The sequence below is a fragment of the Poromitra crassiceps genome (assembly GCF_964638095.1).
Source record: "Poromitra crassiceps genome assembly, chromosome: 25".
NCBI classification, from domain to species: Eukaryota; Metazoa; Chordata; class Actinopteri; order Beryciformes; family Melamphaidae; genus Poromitra; species Poromitra crassiceps.
Genome location: NC_139649.1, coordinates 11,933,967 through 11,959,602, shown reverse-complemented (window position 1 = coordinate 11,959,602; position 25,636 = coordinate 11,933,967). Strand labels below are relative to the sequence as shown.

At 44.9% G+C, this 25,636-nt stretch overlaps 1 protein-coding gene across 1 annotated transcript; it reads left to right on the top strand.

Moving 5' to 3' along the window:
• The first annotated feature begins 82 nt into the window (after window positions 1-82).
• LOC310798200 (CTTNBP2 N-terminal-like protein) lies at window positions 83-15,086 on the top strand. The gene is made up of 6 exons (XM_083660678.1): window positions 83-153; window positions 10,736-10,969; window positions 11,598-11,705; window positions 11,937-12,125; window positions 12,266-12,436; window positions 13,282-15,086. Exons 1-6 carry the CDS (start codon window positions 91-93, stop codon window positions 14,233-14,235), a joined length of 1,719 nt encoding a protein of 572 aa, XP_083516804.1. The 5' UTR covers window positions 83-90; the 3' UTR covers window positions 14,236-15,086.
• The last annotated feature ends 10,550 nt before the right edge of the window (window positions 15,087-25,636 follow it).

Below are 25,636 nucleotides of genomic sequence, written 5' to 3'. Positions count from 1 at the left end.
TACTAGTTGATCAATCGACCAACCAAGTCGTCTCTCTCATCCCAGCAGTCCAAGCTGAACATGGAGAGTTTGAGCCAGCCAGAGTTGCTGATGCTTTTCAGCATCCTGGAGGGAGAGCTGGAGGCCCGGGACCTGGTCATCGACGCCCTCAAGGTACCTACCAATAGAGCTGCAGTGCTGCCTGACATGTTAACAGGGTATGTTTGTGCGTCATGTAGATGCTTGTATGGAAAGACTAAGGTGTGCCAAAGGACTCAATGCACATCTATGCTAATGCTTACAGGGTGCAGGCAGGGCATTACTTGGTCATAAATACCTCCAGTGTGCTCGAGTCAAGGATCTGGCAGCGAAAGGGATTTGACACAAGAATGTTAATATGGAAACAGGGAGAGAAGGAAATGAGCTAAGGGAGTTGAGATGTAACCCATGTAACCCTGATGATGGCAGCCGTTTCCTGGAAAACCCCACGACCCCATGCTTAGTGTGAACAGATAGGTGCAAGAAATGCCATGTGTGCATGTCTCTCTTAAGCGTCTTTGAGTACCTAGAAAAGTGCTATATAAGTCATATGTATTATTATTATTATTATCATTATTATTATTATAATAATACTAATTATTATTATTATTATTATTATTATTATTATTATTATTATTATTATTAAGCAAATACTGTTTAGGATCTATCCTATGCTCTTCCAGAAGGTTTGTGTTTAGATAGCAGAGATGATGATGGTCACATTTCACCATCACCCTCATACAGTACATTTCATGAACCATGCACCCCAGTCAACTTGAACATTTTAGCTCAATTTCTAATAGCCATAATGTAGACTAGACCGGTGGTCCCCAACGTGCGATCCGGACGTTCCAGGCGGTCCCCCCAGCAAATCGATGAATTGTTAAACGTATTTAATTAGCAAGAAGTTTTAACACAATTATAGGATGTAGAAGAAATGTAGACTATGTTGATCATAGTTTCAATTATTAACAAAATCACATGGGGGGGGGGGGGGGGTACAGTAATGTGGACTACATAAGGGGTCCTTGATATGAAAAGGGTTAAGAATGACTGGACTAGACATAGTTATAACATGTCAACCAGCCACACAGCAGCTAGTTTCTACCTTAGGATGCATCACATTGGGAGGATTGTCAGGCTATTTCCCCACAATTGCTGTCCTGAAGGACCACGTCATTGTTCTGCTTTCTGTACCCGAACTGTTTGAACGGTTGTCAGGATGTTATGTCATTTAAACAGAGGAGCCAACTGACTAAACACAGTTTAGTAACAGTTTGATAATGACACTATTGTGAAACATAGGCAGTGATGAATATGTCTTGTGTTTTAAGCAATTTAATGATGCAGCATGTTTTGTTGCAAAAGACGTGTCTCGTTAAAGTAGCTATACACCATCCTGATACATTAACACTAATACCACAAGATTTTATATTCACATATTTAGTTTTACAACGGTAAAAGATTTTGGAATGCAATTCAGTTTCCTGGTGTAAAACGCACCATTGAACAAACTACTGTCGAGCGGGCAGCCATCTACTGAGCTGCTGAAGGTTCATGTGTTGTGTCTAGACCACATTCCTACATCTCTCCTGGGATCTGGCCATCTAAGGCAAGAAGAGTTCCAGCACACTGGGCGCCTGATGACTCAATGAGGGAGACTAAGGAGTGAACAAATAAACATTGGCCTTAACCGGAGCTCGAGAGGAATATGGCTGCTTCTTTCATGGCTCTGCCAGCACACACTGTTAACCCATTCAGCACGCGGGTTGGATCAGTGCGGCAGTGTTGACTGTTTCAGTGCTTTTAATTAGGGGTACACTCACTGAGCTGTTAACAAAAACTACGTTTGATCTCTCCTGGTGATCTCACCTTTTGAGAGGGTGACACGGTAGTGTTGTCAATGGAGATGGGGAGGTCTGTGAGAGGGCAGTCTTTCCCTGGGAGGAAGAGTAGCTCTGTCCTACCAAGATTGAGCTTGAGGTGGTGGGTAGACATCCATGCACCGATGTCTTTGAGGTATGCAGAGATGCGTGCCTCGATTTGGGTGTCTGAGGGTGGGACGCGGAGAGGTAGCGCTGAGTGTCATCGGCGTAGCAGTGATAAGAGAAGCCATGAGATGAGATCACACGGACAAGAGATCTGATATAGAAAAGGAATAGCAAGGGGCCCAGGACTGAGCCCTGGGGGACACCGGTGCTAAGAGTGCAGGGTCTGGATATGGATCCTCTCCATGGACACCTGGAATGAGCGGTTAGAGAGATAGGAAGCAAGCCAGGAACGTGCAGATCCTGCGATACCTAGGTCAGACAGGATGGAGAGAAGGACTTGGTGGTTAACTGTATCAAAAGCGGCAGACAAGTCGAGGATGACAAGGACAGAGGAGAGGGATGAGGCCTTAGCAGTGTGCAGGGCCTCTGTGACCGCAAGGGGAGCTGTCTCAGTAGAGTGAGAAGAAGCCTTCAAGGGTTTTGGAAAGTAGTGAGAGAAGAGAGACAGATCTGTAGTTGTGGATCGCAGTAAGGTCAAGGGAAGGTTTCTTAAGCAGAGGCTTGACACTAGCAGTCTTTAGAGCAGTCAGAACAAGACCAGAGGACAGAGAGGAATCGATGAGAGTAGTGAGGATTGAGGACTGGAGATACTGTATGTCAGTGGAGATGATTTGGAGAAGAGAGGAAGGGATAGGATCGAGGCGGCAGGAGGTGGCTCGGTTAGACCTTCACAACATTCAGCTGCTGTTGTTTGTGGAGGAATTGGCCATGTGGAATCTTGGGTCTTGTCTTCGCATGAAAGCAAGAGTGTTATCAGTTTCCTACATCTCTGTATTCTTTCCCAACAGCCAGATTGCATGTGAACCTCCAGTCATTCGAAACATCATGTCATGTCGCTCGAGGCAGTCTCTTAACGGATGTGTCATGTGGGAAACGCTCCGCTAAACTAAAACCACAAGTCACCTTGGCAGTAAAAGCAAAATAATGTAGTATTTATTTTGATAAACCGTCCATCAGCTGACGAACCGTTCACCTCGTATCTTTTGTGTGCGTCTTTTCTTTACTTTTCTCCGTCTTCTCCAACCCCCCTCCATTGGTTAAATGTGTGAAAAGTGTTCATCTTGCAGCCTCCAGTCTCAAGGTTTTCCGAGATCCAATGAGTTGCCCCGGTGTAAGGGTCAAGTACGGGATGTCAGGTTAACGACGTGCTTCTTCTATCATCTTTATATATTCAATCAGACAGAACTATCAATGGCATTCTAACCATGCGCCACTGCTGCATTTCTCCCCTTGTGACTCACTTGTGCAGCTGCTCACTTCTCCACGCTGTGGCTTTCAAAAGGAAGTGAGTCTCTGGCTATGCTCATGTTTTGGCACAACAACGCCCTGGCCTGCACTGATCCACTTAGTCCCTTTTGCTTTGGAAGGAGTCTTTACTCGAAAGTTCAAACGGGACTCAAAATATGGAAATGAGCCTTTAATTAACTGCCGACTCCACATGGCATGTTCAACCGAATCTGTTCAAATGAAATGACTTCAAAACATGTTTGACTTTGTTGTTGGTCTGTCCCTTCACAGTGGGGCAGCATTTTAAATAGAGCTAAAAAAAAACAAAAATCAAATGGACTTCCTTCCCAGCTTTGAGATGTATCCATTGAGTGTAGCCTAACTCCGTGTTCAACTTTTCTTTCTTTTTTTTTTTAGGTGTCTGTTACTTTTGCGATATCGCACACACATTTTTCATATAGCCTATACACACACAACACGGCCATCATCACTCCAGTACCTAACTCGGCCCCAAATGAGTTTAGCAGCACTGCTGTGTGTTGTCGTTTACACACAGCTCATTGGAGGTTTAGGACGACTCAGGAGAATTTCTGATTGATTTGACTGGTGCTAGCAGTTCACTGGGTAAGCAGTAGGGTTGTCAAAAGTATTGATAGTATCGATAAAAATCAATACTAAAAATGTGAAACGGATACAATACTAATTTGCAACAGGTATCAATAAGTATCAATACTAAAAATTTGAAACGGACACAATACTCATTTGCAACAGTATCAATATCAGCAGTACTTTCTCTTAATGAAAAACCAAACGTACTACTGATTTCTCCCTCCCTGTCATTAGTGGGTATCTGTTGCTTCAACATTGGCTGATGACTAGATCAGGGGTAATCTGCTGTGTAAGTGCAAAGTTTTTAATGAGTTTTATCAGGTCTAGATTATGGAGAAGCGTGCATCTCTCCATCCATCTGTCTTTGTTTATTTTTTATGCCTCTTGATGTGTTGTCATCCCCCTGCGTGGTATCGAAAATGGTATCGAGTATCGATATTTTCTTGGGTATCGGTATCGAAGTAGAAATTGTAGTATCGTGACATCCCTAGTAAGCAGTATTGAAATATACTGTGTAGGACACTGGGGTCACAGTGTATATTCACCTCCCTTCAGCAGCATAGCCATGTCCTCACCAACACATGTGCTACTGAAGGAGTGCAGACAGCACAAGATGAGCTAGGTTTGAACCAATACATGGCTCTCTGAGCAAAACCATTTACCGAAGACAGGACTTGATTCATAATCAGTTGGTGCTATAGTTAATACAAGGACATATTATATAGTGTGCCGTTTGATAGCCGTGCCCTGAATGTGTATTGTGTATGATACTCTCCGTGCACTGCACTGCACAATATGAAGGCGTGAAAGAGCTGTAGTGGAGCTGAGTGTTAAACATAAGTCATGTGAGGAATGTGTTTCCTGTCATCTCTCTCTTCACTCCCTCCACCTCCCCAGCAGCAGTGGAGGGTGATGGAGAAGCGAGGCAAACAGCCTCCCTTTTGTGCTGCGTGTGGACGTCTGCCTGTGCCCTGAAGGACACTGTGTGTGTGTGTGTGTGTGTGTGTGTGTGTGTGTGTGTGTGTGTGTGTGTGTGTGTGTGTGTGTGTGTGTGTGTGTGATAGTAAATGTAAAGGCTAGGTTTCCAGTCATGGTAAAAACACATGGAGGCTGAGTGCATTAATAAAATGCCAAGGAAAACAGAGTAGTCCTACGAGTGCAGAATTACTGGTTTGTCTCTAAAAGAAAGAAATATAGGATTATTTTTAATCAAATCAATCGTGTCATTTATCAAATCAAATAAAAGTCCACTCCTTCATACCCTAACCAGCGCTTGTTTTTCCCTACTTAAGTGGCATTAGTGGATGCAAAAGCAGTGATGAAAGACTTTAGAGATTGAGTAACATAGTTGTTAAAAATGGAAACGCTGATCTAAGCTTAATCTTCTACCCTAGAAGGGACATGTAAGGCCAGTCTGTCACTGATGGGAACAGGAAATGGGCTCTGGGCTAATCTGTCTGACAGAGTTCTCTGCAAAATGAAAAATCCACCTTTTCTAGAATAAAAAAACTATACCAACTGTAACAAATGAATGGAGAGTATACAATTTATTAAGTTATGTCATCATTTAAAGTTTCAGAATTTGAGAAACTAGAAATGTAAATGCTGAATATGTCTTCAAAAAAAGTCTTCCCAGCAAAGAATATCAAGTTCTTTGTTTCTGAGTCAATAGTACAGTAGATATATTGGTGTTTCAGTTCCAACAACATGTTCCGTTCCCCCTCTGCGTTACTGACTTGGTACAGTCCAGATTTGGAAACCCTAAGATAGTGAGAACAGGGACTATGCCATGCTGACTACTGTACAGTAGATCTCCTCCATCACACACAAGACTGCAGGTGAGGTGCTGGTCAGTGGGCTGCAGGTGAGGTGCTGGTCAGTGGACTGCAGGTGAGGTGCTGGTCAGTGGGTTGCAGGTGAGGTGCTGGTCAGTGGGCTGCAGGTGAGGTGCTGGTCAGTGGACTGCAGGTGAGGTGCTGGTCAGTGGACTGCAGGTGAGGTGCTGGTCAGTGGGCTGCAGGTGAGGTGCTGGTCAGTGGGCTGCAGGTGAGGTGCTGGTCAGTGGGCTGCAGGTGAGGTGCTGGTCAGTGGACTGCAGGTGAGGTGCTGGTCAGTGGGCTGCAGGTGAGGTGCTGGTCAGTGGGCTGCAGGTGAGGTTCTGGTCAGTGGACTGCAGGTGAGGTGCTGGTCAGTGGACTGCAGGTGAGGTACTGGTCAGTGGGCTGCAGGTGAGGTGCTGGTCAGTGAGTGGGCTGCAGGTGAGGTGCTGGTCAGTGGGTTGCAGGTGAGGTGCTGGTCAGTGGACTGCAGGTGAGGTGCTGGTCAGTGGGCTGCAGACAGCGCCCACATTTGAGAGGCATTTTTGAATTCTCCTGGGCTCCCTGCCTCCCTCCCTGCATTTTCCTGTTTCACCACTGCATCCTGTTTTATCCGCCTTCACACCAGCCCCAATGGACCGGATCAAATAACAACACTTCACAGCCCCACACACACACACACACATGCACACACACACACACACACACACACACACACGCACACACACACACACACACACACACACCCTCCTCCCCCTTTTTGCGATAGATGAGCCAAATACTCTAGAAGATGACTATCACAAAGCCAGTCATCTGCGATGGAATATGGTTTGTATTTGGTTCTCGGCCCAGTTCTAAATATTTTCTCTTCTATTTCCCTGAGCAGAAGAAAGAATTCCCGCTCTTATTTCCCTGCAAATTGATAATCCAGTTTGTTAAGATGAATCTCATAGCATCTTTTAGCTGTGTATATGTCTGCAAGAGAAGACTTGCATTTAACTGGATGAATTCAATTTGTACACAAATTAAACACTTAAATTAGTTCCCTTTCTGTATTTGTTAAGTTCCACTATAATGTAATGTAGTGTGATTTGTGTAGGTGGGTGTTACAGTTATACTGTAACCCCTCTAGTAAAAAGACTGATAGGTGGGTATAGTCTGTAAAGCCCAGAGAAAGGGGTGAATATGGCTGTGCACTAAACTTCTCAAGTGGTGTGGGTATCAGTCATGACCTCTGACCCCACCCTGCCCGGGAGGATACTGTCCTCTCTAATCTCTAATCTCTTGATCCTGTTTTGTTGAAACCTCACTAAGACACATGGCCAGCTCCTCCTCCTGCAGGTCTGCTCACTCACTGCACACACACTAAGACACATGGCCAGCTCCTCCTCCTGCAGGTCTGCTCACTCACTGCACACACTAAGACACATGGCCAGCTCCTCCTCCTGCAGGCCTGCTCACTCACTGCACACACACTAAGACACATGGCCAGCTCCTCCTCCTGCAGGCCTGCTCACTCACTGCACACACACTAAGACACATGGCCAGCTCCTCCTCCTGCAGGCCTGCTCACTCACTGCACACACACTAAGACACATGGCCAGCTCCTCCTCCTGCAGGCCTGCTCACTCGCTGCACACACTAAGACACATAGCCAGCTCCTCCTCCTGCAGGCCTGCTCACTCACTGCACACACTAAGACACATAGCCAGCTCCTCCTCCTGCAGGCCTGCTCACTCACTGCACACACTAAGACACATAGCCAGCTCCTCCTCCTGCAGGCCTGCTCACTCACTGCACACACTAAGACACATGGCCAGCTCCTCCTCCTGCAGGCCTGCTCACTCACTGCACACACTAAGACACATGACCAGCTCCTCCTCCTGCAGGCCTGCTCACTCACTGCACACACTAAGACACATGGTCAGCTCCTCCTCCTGCAGGCCTGCTCACTCACTGCACACACTAAGACACATGGCCAGCTCCTCCTGCAGGCCTGCTCACTCACTGCACACACTAAGACACATGGCCAGCTCCTCCTCCTGCAGGCCTGCTCACTCACTGCACACACTAAGACACATGACCAGCTCCTCCTCCTGCAGGCCTGCTCACTCACTGCACACACTAAGACACATGGCCAGCTCCTCCTGCAGGCCTGCTCACTCACTGCACACACTAAGACACATGACCAGCTCCTCCTCCTGCAGGCCTGCTCACTCACTGCACACACTAAGACACATGGCCAGCTCCTCCTCCTGCAGGCCTGCTCACTCACTGCACACACTAAGACACATGGCCAGCTCCTCCTCCTGCAGGCCTGCTCACTCACTGCACACACTAAGACACATGGCCAGCTCCTCCTCCTGCAGGCCTGCTCACTCACTGCACACACTAAGACACATAGCCAGCTCCTCCTGCAGGCCTGCTCACTCACTGCACACACTAAGACACATGGCCACCAGCTCCTCCTGCAGGCCTGCTCACTCACTGCACACACTAAGACACATGGCCAGCTCCTCCTGCAGGCCTGCTCACTCACTGCACACACACTAAGACACATGGCCAGCTCCTCCTGCAGGCCTGCTCACTCACTGCACACACTAAGACACATGGCCACCAGCTCCTCCTGCAGGCCTGCTCACTCACTGCACACACTAAGACACATGGCCAGCTCCTCCTGCAGGCCTGCTCACTCACTGCACACACACTAAGACACATGGCCAGCTCCTCCTGCAGGCCTGCTCACTCACTGCACACACTAAGACACATGGCCACCAGCTCCTCCTGCAGGCCTGCTCACTCACTGCACACACTAAGACACATGGCCAGCTCCTCCTGCAGGCCTGCTCACTCACTGCACACACACTAAGACACATGGCCAGCTCCTCCTGCAGGCCTGCTCACTCACTGCACACACTAAGACACATGGCCACCAGCTCCTCCTGCAGGCCTGCTCACTCACTGCACACACTAAGACACATGGCCAGCTCCTCCTGCAGGCCTGCTCACTCACTGCACACACACTAAGACACATCTGCTGAAGCTGGAGTGCCTCACTGCTTATCCCACCTTTGTCACGAGTGAAACAGAGAACAGGTGTGCCTTGGCTAAAGGCCCAGTCTGTGTAGGCTGTCCTGCTAAACACAGACAGATGCATGCCATCTGTTGCTCCTTCCTCCTTCTAGCACTCTTTCTGTTCTGGTAGATGTTTTTTTATGCCTTTCCTCACTTACTTCCATATTTTATCTCGCCCTCTCTCTCTCCCCTAACCTGACGCTGACAGATGGTTTGTTTTCCCATCACCCTCTGGGAACAAGTCGCTTGTGAAACCGTTTGGGGTTTAGGGGCGGGCACTTTGAAAAAATACCTGGCGGGTGATTGGATGAACCATCCATCACAGGCTCACTTCTCACTTGTGTCACACCTAAAGCCCGCCCGCAGCTGCCTCATAGGACGCCGATTGGTGTAAACCACTGGTGGTTCAGATTCAAACCAATAGATTGGAGCGTGGCGAGATGAATTTGTCATGTGAGCGTGATTTCATGATCTTGGCGTGAATTCAGCTGCCTCACAAGGTCACGTATCTTTCTCTCCCCTTCCTTTATCTTGATTTGACTGGAGATGTTCCTCTTGGTATGTCGAGTTCTGCTGCAGCAATTGATTGCCTGTGTAGAAGGCTGGTGGAGGATTCTTGTTATGTTGTTGTTGTAGGAGCTTCAAAACATGACAGCCAGGGATTACAGTTATCAAAGTAGCTGAAAAGCACTCTGACTTCATTGTTTGGTACTCTTGTGTTGTCACTTTATAGATCAGGTGATGATAGTCCTTGCTTGAATGGATTGCAACCCAGGGCTGTTAGTCAAGACCACTTTCGTTGAGTCCAAGTCAATTTCAAGACCAGGTCAGGTCGAGTTTGAGTCAAGACCGAAACCAGAACATATCGAGTACTGTTCCAGTAATAGACAGAAATATACCAAATTAAATTGTGTACATATACAGGTACATGTTTAGGCTACATCTTAAATCTGTACAACTACTGCGTGAAGAGTTTCTTAAAGATAAACGGAGATGTAGATCTATCGACAGGAACTCTGCACTAAACCCTACAACTGAATAATGCATAGGATTTTGAGTTTGAGGACCTTTACATACTGTATGTTTAATTCCTTAAGAGCATTGTGCAGGTTTGAGACCACATTTCATTAATATGTGCGAGGGGTATATAGCAATGGGATTTCAAAACTAGAAGTGCACTCGGCGAATCCAGACCTCCGGCAAGGCCTATACTCAAGTCTGCTATGATATGCAAATTCTGACTCTCTATGACTCTCTGCAGCCCCTTTTCCCCAGATTATTTTACATAGAATACATACATACATACATACATACATACCGTACATACAATACATACATACATACATACATACATACATACATACATACCGTACATACAATACATACATACAGAGAAAACAAAAATCTATCTCATAATAATAATGAGATAAAACTTTTCTTTTCTCTCTCTTTCCTTGTTATAAAAAGTCCAATGATTATGCTTTGTCTTATACTCCAGAGAATATGACCTTGCTTTGTTTGTACCTGTAACCTAACCCCCTTCATAAAAATAAAAAATATCACAAAAAAACACCACGATGCTCTTTAAATCGTCGTAATGGGGAGAATACATGAAAGTGGACCAACATTTTTAGGGGGAAAAGTCAAGCATTACATCAGTAATGTTCAGGACCAAGACAACTGCTCTCGAGACCGGACTCAACTACTGCAGCCATATTGAAACCCTACTGTAAAAAAAAAAAAGTGGAACAAAATCATAAATCACAGCCAGGGCTATTCTACCTATGAACAATTTTACTGCTAAATAATGAATACTAATAATAACTTAATACACAAAACAAATAACTACCCAAACGTAGAAAAGTAACTCATTGAAAATCAACCACTACCATCGTTACACTATCATGAATGTACCGTCTCATTCTTCTCTTCGCCTAGGCCCAGCGTAAAGAGCTGTACGTCCAGGAGCGCTATGGCAGGTACAACCTGAGCGACCCTTTCCTGGCCTTGCAGAGAGACAGCGAGGCTGTGGGGGGCCACGGCAAGGAGCCAGGCTGCTCTCACTCCACCTCCAACCCTCTGGTGGTGCTCAAGCTGGTGGTGAGCCACTGCCGGAAGATGCAAGAGAAGATGTTGGCCCAGCTGGCTGCAGCTGAGAGCCGGCACAGGAGGGTGGGTGTGTGGCTATATGAGTGCGTGTGGTTTCTTATGCAGATTAAAGAAAATCAGTGGGAAATGAAACTGGGTTCCCATGGCACAAAGTATCCCAAGAAACTGGCTGAGGCAACCAGTGCAGCGCAATGCTAGCAGTGCAGAGCTTCAAGAGTCATTCAAAATGCCTCTCATTCTTGTGAGTGCATAACATGTAGATAGAATATGGAAGGCATCAGTGGAGGAAGTTGTAGTTCTCCTGAAGTGAAGATTGTCTTGTGACATTACATTTGAAATGATACTGTAGGCCTAAAGGTTGTTTTTTAGTTCGTGAAATCTTTGTGCACGGTATTAAGTGACTGTTGCAAATAATGACTTCCACTGGATGGCTAGGATCTTGAGAACTGCACACAAACGCAAATCGTCTTAGGCTTGCACTGTTTTTATTTTGTTTTTATAAAGGTTACTCGTTTAGATGAGCTAAACTGTGTGGTTGTTTTAACCCAATTGCCACGAGCATCTATGTTTACAATGTAGTAATCACATGGCTTCAAAGTAACCATAATTGGCTCTAATACTTAACAGACCAAACTGCTGAGGGAAAACATTTCATTCATGTCCCTCTGTCTCCCCCCTGTGTTTGTATCAGGTCATTGCAGATCTGGAGGAGGAGAGGAAGAGGCATGCGGAGGACACCGCGGAGGGAGATGATGTGACTTACATCCTGGAGAAGGAGAGGGAGCGCTTACAACAACAGGTGCTCTGCCATTAATAGTAGATTAATAATAGTATAATCATAGTCTTTCTGATTCTGATTCTGATTCTGATTTGACTGTAAATGGGCGGAATAAATCAAATCTGAATGATTGATTGGCTGAGATGCAATAGGTCTAGTGTGAAACACCTTGAAAGTCTTAAAACAGAGGGCGACTAAAATGAAACCATTTTTACCGTCAATTCCATCCTGACGAGCTTCCGTCTTTTGTAGCTGGAATTTGAACGAAGCCAGGTCCGGCGGCTGGAAAAAGAACAGCGCCGAGTAACGGACCAGCTAGAAGAAGAACGGGCCCAGCACAAACAGCTCTCCTGCGCCTTGGCCAAAGAGTGTAAGTGGGCCAGTGCCAGGGCTCTGGAGGAGGGCCACCGGCTGACTGAGCTGGGCCGTAAGCTGGACAAGGTATTGCCATTATTACTGTGATTTCAAATTAAAGCCATTTATTGCATCTGTATACTTTGCCTCCGTTTATATATTCTAACTTAAGTATTAGGCTAGTGCAGATTGGCTCCGCTTGGCTGATTAGACTGGTTGTGATTCAGGAGAAGGAGGCGTCACAGGCCCTGAGAGAGGAGCTGCAGGAGGAGAGCAGGAGGGCCCTGCGGATGGAGGCCCGGGTGGAGGAGCAGCTGGCTGAGTTTGACACCGAGCGAGAGCAGCTCCGCTCACGCCTGAAGAAGGAGCAAGCTCACTGTTGTCAGCTACAACAACAGGTGTGAAGCACCATCATATAGGCATCAGACTTATGGTGCCGTTTGCCCATTTTGCATATTGGGTATTTTTCTTTTTGCTGGACAGTATCACGTCTTACCTCTTTCTGATTAAAGTAAAGGCATTTAATCTAATGTTATTTCATCTAATCTCACCTCAAGATAAGAAACTGAAACGTGAATGACATTTTCTTGCTCACATTTGACAACCAAATTTTCCCTGTAAAGCCCCATTATGTAGTTTTTCTATTTGGGGAAACTGCGCCCCCCACAGCTACAGATGCTAACGTTAATAAATGTTACACTTCCCCGTTGGTACGTTCAGATATCAGCCTTATACTTGTACAGCTTGTACTCTCTACTGAGTTTACCTTTCTGCAGTGTTTATAACATACAAGATAACTGTAATAGCCATAGTGAGGAATTTGTCTTTGTGCAGTATGCAGCACAGCGATCACAACAATAGCAGAAAATGGAGCAAACAGAAAATAATCTCAAATAATAAATTATAAAGTGCAAAGTAAAAGTCCTTTAAAGTGATATATAATGGGGGAGGGTGTGTATGTGTTTGTAGGGGGGGGATAATGACCATGGGATCATGTCCATTTAAAATGTCCAGTAAAGGCCTTTAAGTGACTTCCTACACGTACTTCACAATAAAAGTGATTGTTAGTTTGTCAGTGGAAAACTTTTTATTTGAAGGAGATGTGCAGGAAATGGAGTTAAAAGTGACAGGCAACTTGACCCTGTCAAACCACTCTGGGATGCAGCTACCAAAAAGACAGTGTTACATAATAGGGCTTCAAGGCTTTCTATAATGTATGTCTCTTGTCTCATTCGTAAATCAGGTGGAAGAGCTGAGGAGGAAGCTGGAGGTGGCCAATATGATGGGAGAAGTAAGGGGGGAGGATATGGTGTCAGTGGAAGGAGGGACAAAGGAAGAGTGGGCCACAAAGGTTCCTCTGGAAAAGACGACAACAGAGACTATTAAGGTTGAGGACATTGAGGAGGAGGGAAACCACACACCTGCCCAGCCCAACGTCAACGGTCACCATTGCTTAATGGAGACCAACGGGCACAATGGTCCAACCAGCACACTCTCAGAGATGATGTGTCTGGAGAATGGAAACCAAAACGGCAACTCCACAGCCCCTGTCCCGCATCACACCCAGACCTCGCTCTCCCCCTGCTCCTCTCCTGTCCTCGCCCAACGCACGGCGGGCAGCCCCGTTCCCGGGGGCTACCAGTCCTCCTACCAGGCCGGCATCAACCAGCGGTTCCACGCTGCGCGACATAAGTTCCAGGGCACCTTGGATCCAGAGCCTCAGCCCCAGGCCGCACAGCCTGCTCCGGCTCCCCCCCTCTCTCCAAAGGACCTCTCCCCCGCACCCAGCCCCTCTCCGGAGGCCAGCCCCGTCAAGCAGATGGCCCGTAGCACCGTTACCCAGGTCCTGTCTCGCTTCACCACCGTCGTCCAGCAGAACGCCACCACCCCAAAGCTCTCCGCGCCAAACAACTCACCCTTTGGTACAGACTACCGCAACCTGGCAGCCCCCTTGTCTCCAGTCATCGGAAGGGCCGCTGGAGCTCTCCCCCAGGGGGTTAGATCACCCACCATCCCGAGGGCAGACAGGGGCAACCCTCCACCCATCCCCCCTAAGAAGCCCGGTCTGGCCCAGGCCCCTCCCTCCCCAGCTCTGTCGCCCAGATCTGCCAGCCACAGCCCCCTCTCAGGCAGCTGTGGCCTCACCTCCAGCCAGGAGGGAGTCAAAGAACTGGACATGGTGGTTTCTTCTAATTAACTGATTAATTGATCAGTCAATTAATTAGCTGGCTGCTGCTCTGCTTGTGACACAATTGTTTAATCCATATCACATCATTTGTTTGGATTATGGTATTATCTTATATTTACTTCCCATGCTTATTTGAGCAGAGAGTCCCTTAAACACTGTTACATTATGTTATGTTATGTTATTTGTATTGTATTTATTTGATTTTATATGCAGTTTTTTTTTATGTAAAGCAGTGGCACTATTATAAATTATACTGGAATAAGTATTTTATCTTTCATCATGTCAGGTAAGGAGCTGGTACTAATGAGAAACTACAGTTGATAGTTTTGGTTTTACGTCATGTTGTGTTTTCAAAATGTGCCAATATGATAGTCACACCGTGTACACACACACACACACACACACACACACACACACACACACACACACACACAGTAATACTCCCTCCCCCCCCCAACTGTAGAGGTATTGTTCTTGTTCTTTACATAGTTTATCTCAAGTGTTTTGTTTATTATGACAAATATTGTGTAACAAATAGTCCTTGGACCAATGTACATTGTATCAAATGAGTATGCACTCATATGTTTTTTTATAAGAATGTATAGTTTATTTTTTAAACTTTCTTCAGTTATTAATGTATAATAGCTTGTACACAGCAGATATTATAATCTACGTCAATGTTTGTACTGCGCTTTCTTCATGTAGCCTATTAGTCGTGGGCTGTAGGCTGGAGAAGTGAGACTTCATATTAGATTAAGTGTTTTTCTGATGAATGACATGTATTTGTCAATTTAGACAAAAGTAAACACTGCAAGTATTTTATCATTAATAATGGCTTTCATAATCATAACACAACTCATGTTTATTACCTTTGCTTTTTACTAATTATTTTACAGTATTCTATAGTATACTGGAAAGTGACTGAATTAATAAATTGATCCTAGAAATTGCCATGCATCTCTTCTTTATTTATTCTCTTGCAGTATTGTTATAGGCAGTGATATGGTTGTTTTAAGTTATAATTTGAGAAAGGAAAGCCGATGATTGTAGTCAGTGGTTTGGGGAATTAGATATAGATTTCGATATTTTCTGGTTGAGAACTGAACTGTGACTATTCAAGCACATTTGATATAAGTGCTTTTGATACACAGTAAAAGTTAAAACTCAGTCATCTTATTTTCAGTGCAGCAGCTAGATCACACATGGGAGAAATGCGGCCCCTGCCCCTGGACCATCTCCATCCGGCCCCCAACGTCTTAAAAAATAAAATAAAAAATCCACAAAACCTCAATAAAAGGCAAAAAAAAGGCAAAAATCAGGAGTGTTGGCAGGTATGATGTCCAATGTGTGGCCCTTCGCCTATTTTATGTAAGTCAGTATGGCCCTCTGGGGGCGGGAAATTGCCCACCTCTGAGCTAGATTGTACATACCGATGACATGAGAAAGTCTCTAGTGTCATCGGTATGTACAATCTAGAGCCACTGCACTGAAAATAAGATGGCTTAGCGGAGTCAAGCTTTGCAAGAGTTGTATACGTTTTACCCATTTTACCAGAGGTATGGACTTGGACTCGTGTCAGACTTGAGTCGCAAATTTGATCATGCAACTCGACTTGTCCTTGAACACCAATTACTCATGACTTCAGCCTTTTGACTTGCAGTATCTCATGTGTCTCTTCAGGTATATTCACCACAGACTGAGCAATTAAATTGTTTCTCTTGTGTGGACTATCATGTGTCTTCAAGGATGAATTTCGACTAAAACTTTTACCACAGACTGAACAATTAAACGACTTGTCTCCTGTGTGGATTTTCATGTGTGTCTTCAAGTTTGAATTTCGATTAAAACTTTTGAAGAGAAACTCCGCACATCTTTCAGGACAGGTGCGTCGGGCAAAGACAAAAAAGTCCGTAATTAGTGAAAAAAGAGTCCGCACACTGTTAAGTTGCAATCAAATTTGTTTTACTGTGACGTTTCAGTCACCGACCTTTTTCAAAACTTTTTAAAACGTTTACCACAGACTGAACAATTAAATTGTTTCTCTCTTGTGTGGACTATATGTGTCTCTTCAAGGATGAAATTAGACTAAAACCTTCACCACAGACTGAGCAATTAAATTGTTTCTCTCTTCTGTGGACTATCATGTGTCTCTTCAAGTGTGAATTTAGACTAAAACTTTCACTACAGACTGAGCAATGAAATTGTTTGTTTTGTGTGGACTCTCATGTGTGTCTTCAAGTTTGACATTTGAATAAAACTTTTACCACAGACTGAACAATTAAATTGTTTCTCCCTTCTGTGTACTATCATGTGTCTCTTCAAGGATGAAATTAGACTAAAACTTTCACCACAGACTGAGCAATTAAATTGTTTCTCTCTTCTGTGGACTATCATGTGTCTCTTCAAGCTTGAATTTAGACTAAACTGTTTACCACAGACTGAGCAATTAAATGTATCTCCAGTGTGGTATCTCATGTGTGTCTTCAACTGTCCATTTTGACTAAAACTTTTATCACAGACTAAGCAATTAAATGTTTTTTCTCCTGTATGGACTATCCGGTGTGTCTTCAAGTGTGCTTCATTACCAAAACCTTTACCACAGACTTAACAATTCAATGAATCTCCTGTGTGGTATCTCACGTGTTTCTTCACGTTTGAATTTGAATTGAAGCCCATAGGAATAAACCACATGGCTTCTTAACCCCCCCTTCCCCCCGCCAGTACTGTATAACAACAGAATGTCCTCTAGGGGTCAGTATCTGATAAGGACCTACAGCGGGTGATCAAACACAAAGCACCAATTGTGACTGCTCACTCAGATATACCGACATTTTACAGGTATATAAAATGAACAGGCTGGCTTATTGTTATTGGGCAACTGATCATACCTCACTGCTCCTATTCCTCCTGTTTTAGCCCCTGCCTCCTTCCACAAATGAGTTACATGTAGCACGCACCACCAGAGATATAGTTTGTATTCAATTCAGCTATCATTCACCTGCCAATGACCATATTAATATCAATTATGCATTAGTTTCATGCACAGGGTTGTGACAACTGGGTATTGCCAAACAAGGAAAGAGATCGTCAACTCCTGCCTAGTTTTGAAGAGAAGTCAACTCAATCTCATTTTGGAATATTGCTTAATATAAACACAACATCCACCTTCAGTGTTCTTGTGTGTGTGTGTGTGTGTGTGTGTGTGTGTGTGTGTGTGTGTGTGTGTGTGTGTGTGTGTGTGTGTGTGCGCACACACGCGCGCGTGCATGTATGTATGGGGGGGTGTGGGGGTGGGGGGGTGAATTGTGAATGCACAGAATAGGAAGAAGCAATTTCTTGATACATATTATAATGGAGGCTCCTATACATATTTTTCTATACTTCCCTCTCATCAGTCTTCCTTACACCCCCGTTTCTCTCTCCCTCTCTCGCTCTCAGTCCATGCAGTCTGTCTTACACAAGAAAAGCAGACAAACAGTATCCAGAGGACACATTGACCGACTGCTGGCCCGGGCTGTCTGCTTTTTGGGACGTAGCTGCTGGCCAGTTATGACGGGACGGGTCACTTCTTCTCTGCCCGGCTCACCTCATTAACATTCCAGTGTGGGACAGCAGGGCCGCATCCCCACTCCAACACAGGCCCGCTCTCTGGTCCAGCAGAGCATCCCCACTCCAACACAGACCGCTCTCTGGTCCAGCAGAGCTCCATGTCTCATCCCCACTCCAACACAGGCCGCTCTCTGGTCCAGCAGAGCTCCATCCCCACTCCAACACAGCCCACTCTCTGGTCCAGCAGAGCTCCATCCCCACTCCAACACAGCCCACTCTCTGGTCCAGCAGAGCTCCATCCCCACTCCAACACAGCCCACTCTCTGGTCCAGCAGAGCTCCATCCCCACTCCAACACAGCCCGCTCTCTGGTCCAGCAGAGCTCCATCCCCACTCCAACACAGCCCACTCTCTGGTCCAGCAGAGCTCCATCCCCACTCCAACACAGCCCGCTCTCTGGTCCAGCAGAGCTCCATCCCCACTCCAACACAGGCCCGCTCTCTGGTCCAGCAGAGCTCCATCCCCACTCCAACACAGGCCCGCTCCTCTGGTCCAGCAGAGCTCCATGTTTCATCCCCACCCCAACACAGGCCCGCTCCTCTGGTCCAGCAGAGCTTCATGTCTCTCAGCCTCTGTAAACACTGGCTCAGGCTGATATGATGAGCTGTGAGGACCGTGTTGTGGCTGCTGCGCTGTGACAGCCAGCAAGGCAGAGTGCTACACACAAAAGGCTCCATGTCAAAGCACGACCAGTGTTGGGCAAGTTACTTGCAAAATGTAATATACTACATATTACTAGTTACTTTCATTTGAAAGTAATAAGTTACTTTACAATATTACTGTCTGTGTAGAGTAACTAGTTACTTATTACACTACTTCATTACTCCATTACTTTCACCAAAAAAACAGCAGCAGCAGAATGACATCGCCGCCCCGAAACAATCCTGAAAAATCATTTCAACTGCCTTGAAGTCAGTGTAAACAATGCAAAATTCTAAATGTAATTATTTTCCTTTGTTATTGTCATCTATAGTGGTTATATGCATAAAAACACACAGTTTGATTAGGAAATGATTGTATCTTAATGTGCTTTGATAAAAAAAATGTAACTCAATTTGTAACTTGAGTTACTTGACAAAGTAACTGGTATAATATTACTGAAATCCTATAAGTAATAAGTTATATGACTTAGTTACTTCTAAAAGTAATATATTACATGTAATATGTTACTATTGTAATGAGTTACCCCCAACACTGAGCACGACACAGCATTGTTGTGAAAAAGAAATCCGGAATTAATAAGTGAATAAACTCAAAGGATTTTTCTGTTCTAAAGATGTCGACATTTTGTGAATGAAGTAAAGGAAAGGGTAAAGGTACAGGACAGCTATGCAGCGTGTTGTTCTGTAGTCGAGTCGAATCGGACTCTGACTCAAGTCTGCGTCCTGGACCCATTTTCAGGACTTGACTTGGACTCGAGCCACTCGACTTGAGCATTCATGCATTCGAACTCGGAAGTCGGAGACGAGGACTCAGACTTGTTAATTGATGACTTTTCCTGCTTTCTTTTTCACGAGATGGGAAAAGTCAGGACAGTCAGTCAGTCACTCATGGACGCTGAGTGAGTTTAGTGGGGAAATGGCCGTAGCTCGGGATAGGAAGGTGGTAGAAAGTCAGGATTCGAGGGCTCGGTAGGACATTTAATTAGGGGGATATGAGTGGTGTTTGGGGGGTGCAAGGGGTGGGCGAAGGAAAAGGAGCCATAGGGATAGGAAGGTGCTAGTGAGTCAGGATTCAAGGGATGGGTAGGATTAGTGGCTAGCGGATATGGGTGGTGTTTTTTTTGGGGGGGGGGGGGGGGGACATGACACGCTCATGTCATGTTCAGTAACTCCGAACTCAGACTCGGACTCGACTTGGATTCTGCTTTGGTGACTCAGACTTGGACTTGGGCTCGAACACTGAGGACTCGAGACTCGACTTGGACTGGAGATATAGTGACTTGACTGCAACACTGCTCCTTGGTGACTTCTACTTTTATGAAAGCATTTTGTGAGAGTACTGTACAGTATACCCCCCCCCCCCATGTTCTTGTTTGCAAGATCGGCAAGATCCTCAGATTCCTCTGTGATTTTTAAAGTTTATACACAGGCATAATAACTTGTACATTTCTCTGTTCCAGCCCCACTTCATCAAAGCTTTCATATCTTCCATATCCTTATCTGAAACATGCAGGGATATTAAATACTCGTACATTCACATTCAAACACTGACTTCAGTTTTTTGGGCTGCATAACTTGGCCGACAACTATGAAGGGTTATTTAAGCTTTGGATTGTGACCCAGAGTGGAACTTGGCTCTCCATCTGTCAAGACCGACCCCACATGACAAGACAGACAGGTCTTTTTTTTCCCCAGAAAGCTGGATCCCAGAGCGAGATATAACGTTTCATATTTGAGGCCTTAAAAAGTTCCAGAACTCTGCTTCTATCCTCGGTTGAAATGGTAAAGGATTGTCGTGGCCATGTGTCCCACGTGGGTGGATCAACATTGAAGTGAAGCGCTGTACTTTATGACTGTGTGGCGTGCCATCACAGTCATACTGTGAGAGACAGTGTGTGTGTGTGTGTGTGTGTGTGTGTGTGTGTGTGTGTGTGTGTGTGTGTGTGTGTGTGTGTGTGTGTGTGTGTGTGTGTGTGGCGTGCCATCACAGACACACGCTAAGAGACAGCCGGACTGTCGTATTGTGTGAACGAGATGACAAAACTTAGGTCAAGGAGGAGACACAGACTTTACAGCCTTCTCATTTCACCGCTGTAGCAACAAACCAAAAATATGTCTGTCTGTCTGTCTGCCTGTCTCACTGTCTGTCTCTCTGTCTGTCTGTCTGTCTGTCTGTCTGTCTGCCTGTCTCACTGTCTGTCTCTCTGTCTGTCTGTCTGTCTGTCTGCCTGTCTCACTGTCTGTCTGTCTGCCTGTCTGTCTGTCTGTCTGTCTGTCTGCCTGTCTCACTGTCTGTCGGTCTCACTGTGTGTGTGTGTGTGTGTGTGTGTGTGTGTGTGTGTGTGTGTGTGTGTGTCTGTCTGTCTGTCTGTCTGTCTGTCTGTCTCACTGTCTGTCTCTCTGTCTGTCTGTCTCACTGTCTCACTGTCTGTCTGTCTGTCTGTCTGTCTGTCTCACTGTCTGTCTCTCTGTCTGTCTGTCTGTCTGTCTGTCTCACTGTCTGTCTGTCTGTATGTCTGTCTGTCTCACTGTCTGTCTGTCTCTCTGTCTGTCTGTCTCACTGTCTGTCTCTATGTCTGTCTGTCTGTCTGTCTCACTGTCTGTCTGTCTGTCTGTCTGTCTCACTGTCTGTCTGTCTCTCTGTCTGTCTGTCTGTCTGTCTGTCTGTCTGTCTGTCTGTCTGTCTCTCTGTCTGTCTCTCTGTCTGTCTGTGTGACTGTCTGTCTGTCTGTCTGTCTGTCTGTCTGTCTGTCTCTCTGTCTGTCTCACTGTCTGTCTGTCTGTCTGTCTGTCTGTCTCACTGTCTGTCTCTCTGTCTGTCTGTCTGTCTGTCTCTCTGTCTGTCTGTCTGTCTCTCTGTCTGTCTGTCTGTCTGTCTCACTGTCTGTCTCTCTGTCTGTCTGTCTGTCTGTCTGTCTGCCTGTCTGTGTGAGCGATCAGGAGACCTATACTGTACATTATACAGTCTATGACAGGCACGTAATCCCTGTCATCCAAGTGGCTGGACCATTCTTTTTTATCATCTTCTCTCTCTTCATCACCCCCCCCCCCCCCCCCCCCCCCTCCAATCATCTCTCCTCTCTGTCTAAACTTAGTCCAGACCATGAGTTGAGATGGGCCCAGAATAGGAGCTTGGGGCCCGGCCCCCCCCCCCACACTGAGCCTCTTAAAGAGCACAGCTGGAGCGAGACAGAGGGACAGGGAGGGAGGCAGGGCTGGATGACTGCTGTTCCTGTTCTCACCACCGTCACCTGCTCCCTGTAAAGCAGTTTGTTATAGAGTTGTCAGTGTAAAATCCAGAGCTCGTCCTGGTGGTAAAGAAAGACAGGGTCACATGTAATGAGGATCCCCAGTGTCGCTCCATATCCACACATGACATAACTGAACGCCTGCCACTTCAAACAAATGTGGGGCCAGGGGGCGTAGCCAGCGTGCTGCTGGGCCGCGCCCCTTTGCTCTGATCACACCCATTTTCAAACTCGGCCTTCATTTTGATGTCAACTAACACACCTGTACAGTTTGGTGACTGCCTCTTGCATGGTTTTGAATGCTTCATGTAACAATATCTGTCCACAGACAGACCGACACCTGGCAAAGAACTGAAAACAGCTTCTGTGTAGGGTGTCTCCAGGACCACATTTTGCCTTGATGACACGCACACGCACACGCACACGCACACTAGGGCTGTCAATCTCCCTCTATAATCAAATTCGAATTTCAGTGCTTTATACATTTTAATATTCGAATTATATTCGAATATTTTAATTAATTTTTAATTGAATAAAAAAATAAAAAATAAAAAAAAAATTTGGTCTGAGTGAATTGTTGTCTTCTCTTATGTTGTGTTCTGATTCTAAATATAGCTGAATCTTTGGGTTTGACCAAGTAAAACTTTTTCTAAGCATTTTACCAAATGTAGATGGAAAAGTGAATGGTGGATGAATATTCAAAATAATATTAGGCTTATCACAAATAGTCCAGCAATGATGTTTATTTAAGAAAACATGTTCCTTGTACAATGTACATACATTCATTGCATTAGAAAATAGGTCAGATAACCAGAGCTTAGTTAATATTCATCAGTGATGTATTGGTGCTGTCTGAAATGCTAAAATAAAATAATTGATAATAAAAAAAGACACAGCCTTTGTTTGAGCTCCTTATCAATAAACAAATAAGTAAACTTTGCCAAAACAACAATGAGCCATGAACAACAAAAAAATCTGTCACGTATTGCACTTAAGAGCTACAGGTTTACATTCAGTATAGCAGCTTCAACAGTCAACTTCAGTTAACAATGAATGAACATACATTAAGACACTTAAGAGCTACAGGTAGGTTTACATCAGTATAGCAGCTTCAACAGTCAACTTCAGTTAACACTCTTTTCTTCAAGTATGTTGTCAGAACTTGTCACTGTTCTAGTGTTCTAAAAAAAAAAAAAAAAAAAAAAAAATTTTTTTTTTTTAAATAAAAAAATATTCGTTTTAAAAAAATAATAATAATCGAATTTCGTTCATAATTATTAAATTCGAATAATATTCGAATATCAAAATTCGTTTCAACAGCCCTAACGCACACGCACACACACACACACACACACACACACACACACACACACAAGGTTAAAACAATACCAGCTACACACTGTCACTGCTAGTAAAAATGAAATACTGTAGACCCTATGGCCACTGAAATTCTCCAATGTTTAGAGTCCTCAAGGTTTTCATCAGGTGTTGCTCACCTGTTTGTCACACTAAAGTGACAAAAGTTTGGTTTGGGCCGCAACGTGATTACAGAGAGTTGCTTCGATTCCCACCAAAACCCTAACCTAACCCAACCCAACCAATTTGCTTTTGTGGCCTAGACCCATTAGACCCAACCGCATTTATGTTGTTTTTGAGCCGTGGATCCTGCGACATGTCGAGGTAGCTGGGGCTCCTGCAACTGGCTACTGTGCCGATCGTGTCTGGCTGGTCTGGGGCGACGTCTGGGGTGTGCTGACGTCTTATATCAGCACACTTCCAGCAACGGAGGGTCTGAATCACAAGTCAAATTTCCGGGTTACGTCATCAGAAAGCCTGTGGCGAAATCTGATTGGCTGGGCTGTAACGGCAGTTACATGCGCACCGACCACGAGGTCCGTTGTTGGTCAATTCATGTCTGCCATGCCTCTTTTTTTGTCTTGGTGGGTGGGCGTTAACCACTTTTGAAAAGTTGTGTTCCAGACGTATTGTATCTACAGCTGGCTACTGCCAGACTATAGAAATGTAAGATGCCAACCAACATTTTATTCTGGCCATTGGTTTGCCAGTTTATTTATGGCATGATCAGATCTAAATATTCCTTCCTGTCAGATTAAAACCTGTTCAATTTACTTTTCAGGAAACCAGTTTAATTTTCAGATACAGATTTTAAATAAATGATAGAATTGCATTTGAATGGGCTTCTGAGTCCTGGGCTAATGATGGAACCCTATGAGATATGACAACAGCAATGACATTTTGAATGAGGCCAGTTAAATTTTCCAGAAGTCCCGATTGAGACCAATCACACAGTGGAGCAGGCTGGCATGTGCTGCTGAAACGAGGTCTCAAATGCCCCCGGGAAGGATTCTCTATCTCTATGGAGACACCAAGTTCCACTTTAATGATGTGTCAAAACATGAAAGCTTGACCCCTCATAGCTCAAAGTGCCCCGAGCACAACTTTCTCCTGCACTGATGACACAGACGGACGACATGCAGCCTACCTGGTGGTGTCATGCTTGCTTTATTTATTTATTTATTTATTTATTTATTTATTTATTTATTTATTTATTTATTTATTTATTTATTTATTTATTTATTTATTTATTTATTTATTTAAAAACAATAAACACGTGCATTGCTTGAGGGTTTTATTGCCAGAGCTAATTTGCAACCCCTGTCCCATGATTCCTTGTATCCAGCCCCATATGGATCGCAGTTATCAGCAGGATTCACTGGGGCTGGTTACCAGGGCCGTCTGTCAGTCTGTCTGTCTGTCTGTCTGTCTGTCTGTCTGTCTGTCTGTCTGTCTGTCTGTCTGTCTGTCTGTCTGTCTGTCTGTCTGTCTAGCTGTCTGTCTGTCTGTCTGTCTGTCTGTCTGTCTGTCTGTCTGTCTGTCTGTCTGTCTGTCTGTCTGTCTGTCTGTCTGGCTGTCTGGCTGTCTGGCTGTCTGTCTGTCTGGCTGTCTGTCTGTCTGGCTGTCTGTCTGTCTAGCTGTCTGTCTGGCTGTCTGTCTGGCTGGCTGTCTGTCTGTCTGTCTGTCTGTCTGTCTGTCTGTCTGTCTGTCTGTCTGTCTGGCTGTCTGGCTGGCTGGCTGGCTGTCTGTCTCTATGTCTGGCTGTCTGGCTGTCTGTCTCTCTGTCTATCTGTCTGTCTGTCTGGCTGGCTGTCTGTCTGTCTGTCTGTCTGTCTGTCTGTCTGTCTGTCTGTCTGTCTGTCTGGCTGGCTGGCTGCCTGGCTGGCTGGCTGTCTGTCTGTCTGTCTGTCTGTCTGTCTGTCTGTCTGTGAGTGTGTGGGCAGAATTGTGTTCGGCCACAGCTATGCTATTTTATATCCTTTGTGTATGATTGTTTGTATTGTTCCTTGATTGATTGATTTATTGATTGACTGATTGACCATTTTTATGATTTTATGATAAGCTTGTTTATGTTTACTGTATATTTTACTGCCTTTTACTGTACTTTACTTTTAACAGGGTGTAATAACATCTATCAATTTGATATTCCACAGGAGGCTTTTTGATGCACTTGCTATGATTTACTGTAGTACTCATCATAGTCCTCTTCTTCTTGCAAAAAAAATGAAAAAAGTGAGAAATTCAGTCAAGTGGAAATTCTGTCTGTGTTGAATTCAATGGTTTTGAAGCTTCCATCAAAGACAGATGTAAGTGAAATAATATATGATAGAAATATGACATTTTTGCCCTAAGAAAGAAAGAAAAAAGAACTCAAATATCATCCTATAATAAAAGTACAATAGAAGATAGAACGACAGCCACTTAGACTAATAGACTCACAGGAATAGGAATAGCCCATATGATATGCTACTAGTGCATGATGCCAGGTAATAGACACAGAAGTTCAAACTCCGCATATATAGCCTAACGTTGGGGG

Excerpts from the sequence above, each read along its gene's own strand:
- LOC310798200 (XM_083660678.1), top strand. The coding sequence starts at position 91 with ATGCTTTTCAGCATCCTGGAGGGAGAGCTGGAGGCCCGGGACCTGGTC. Across the intron at positions 10,970-11,597 it reads CTGAGAGCCGGCACAGGAGG|GTCATTGCAGATCTGGAGGA; the intron begins GTGGGTGTGTGG and ends TGTTTGTATCAG. Across the intron at positions 12,437-13,281 it reads GTTGTCAGCTACAACAACAG|GTGGAAGAGCTGAGGAGGAA; the intron begins GTGTGAAGCACC and ends TTCGTAAATCAG.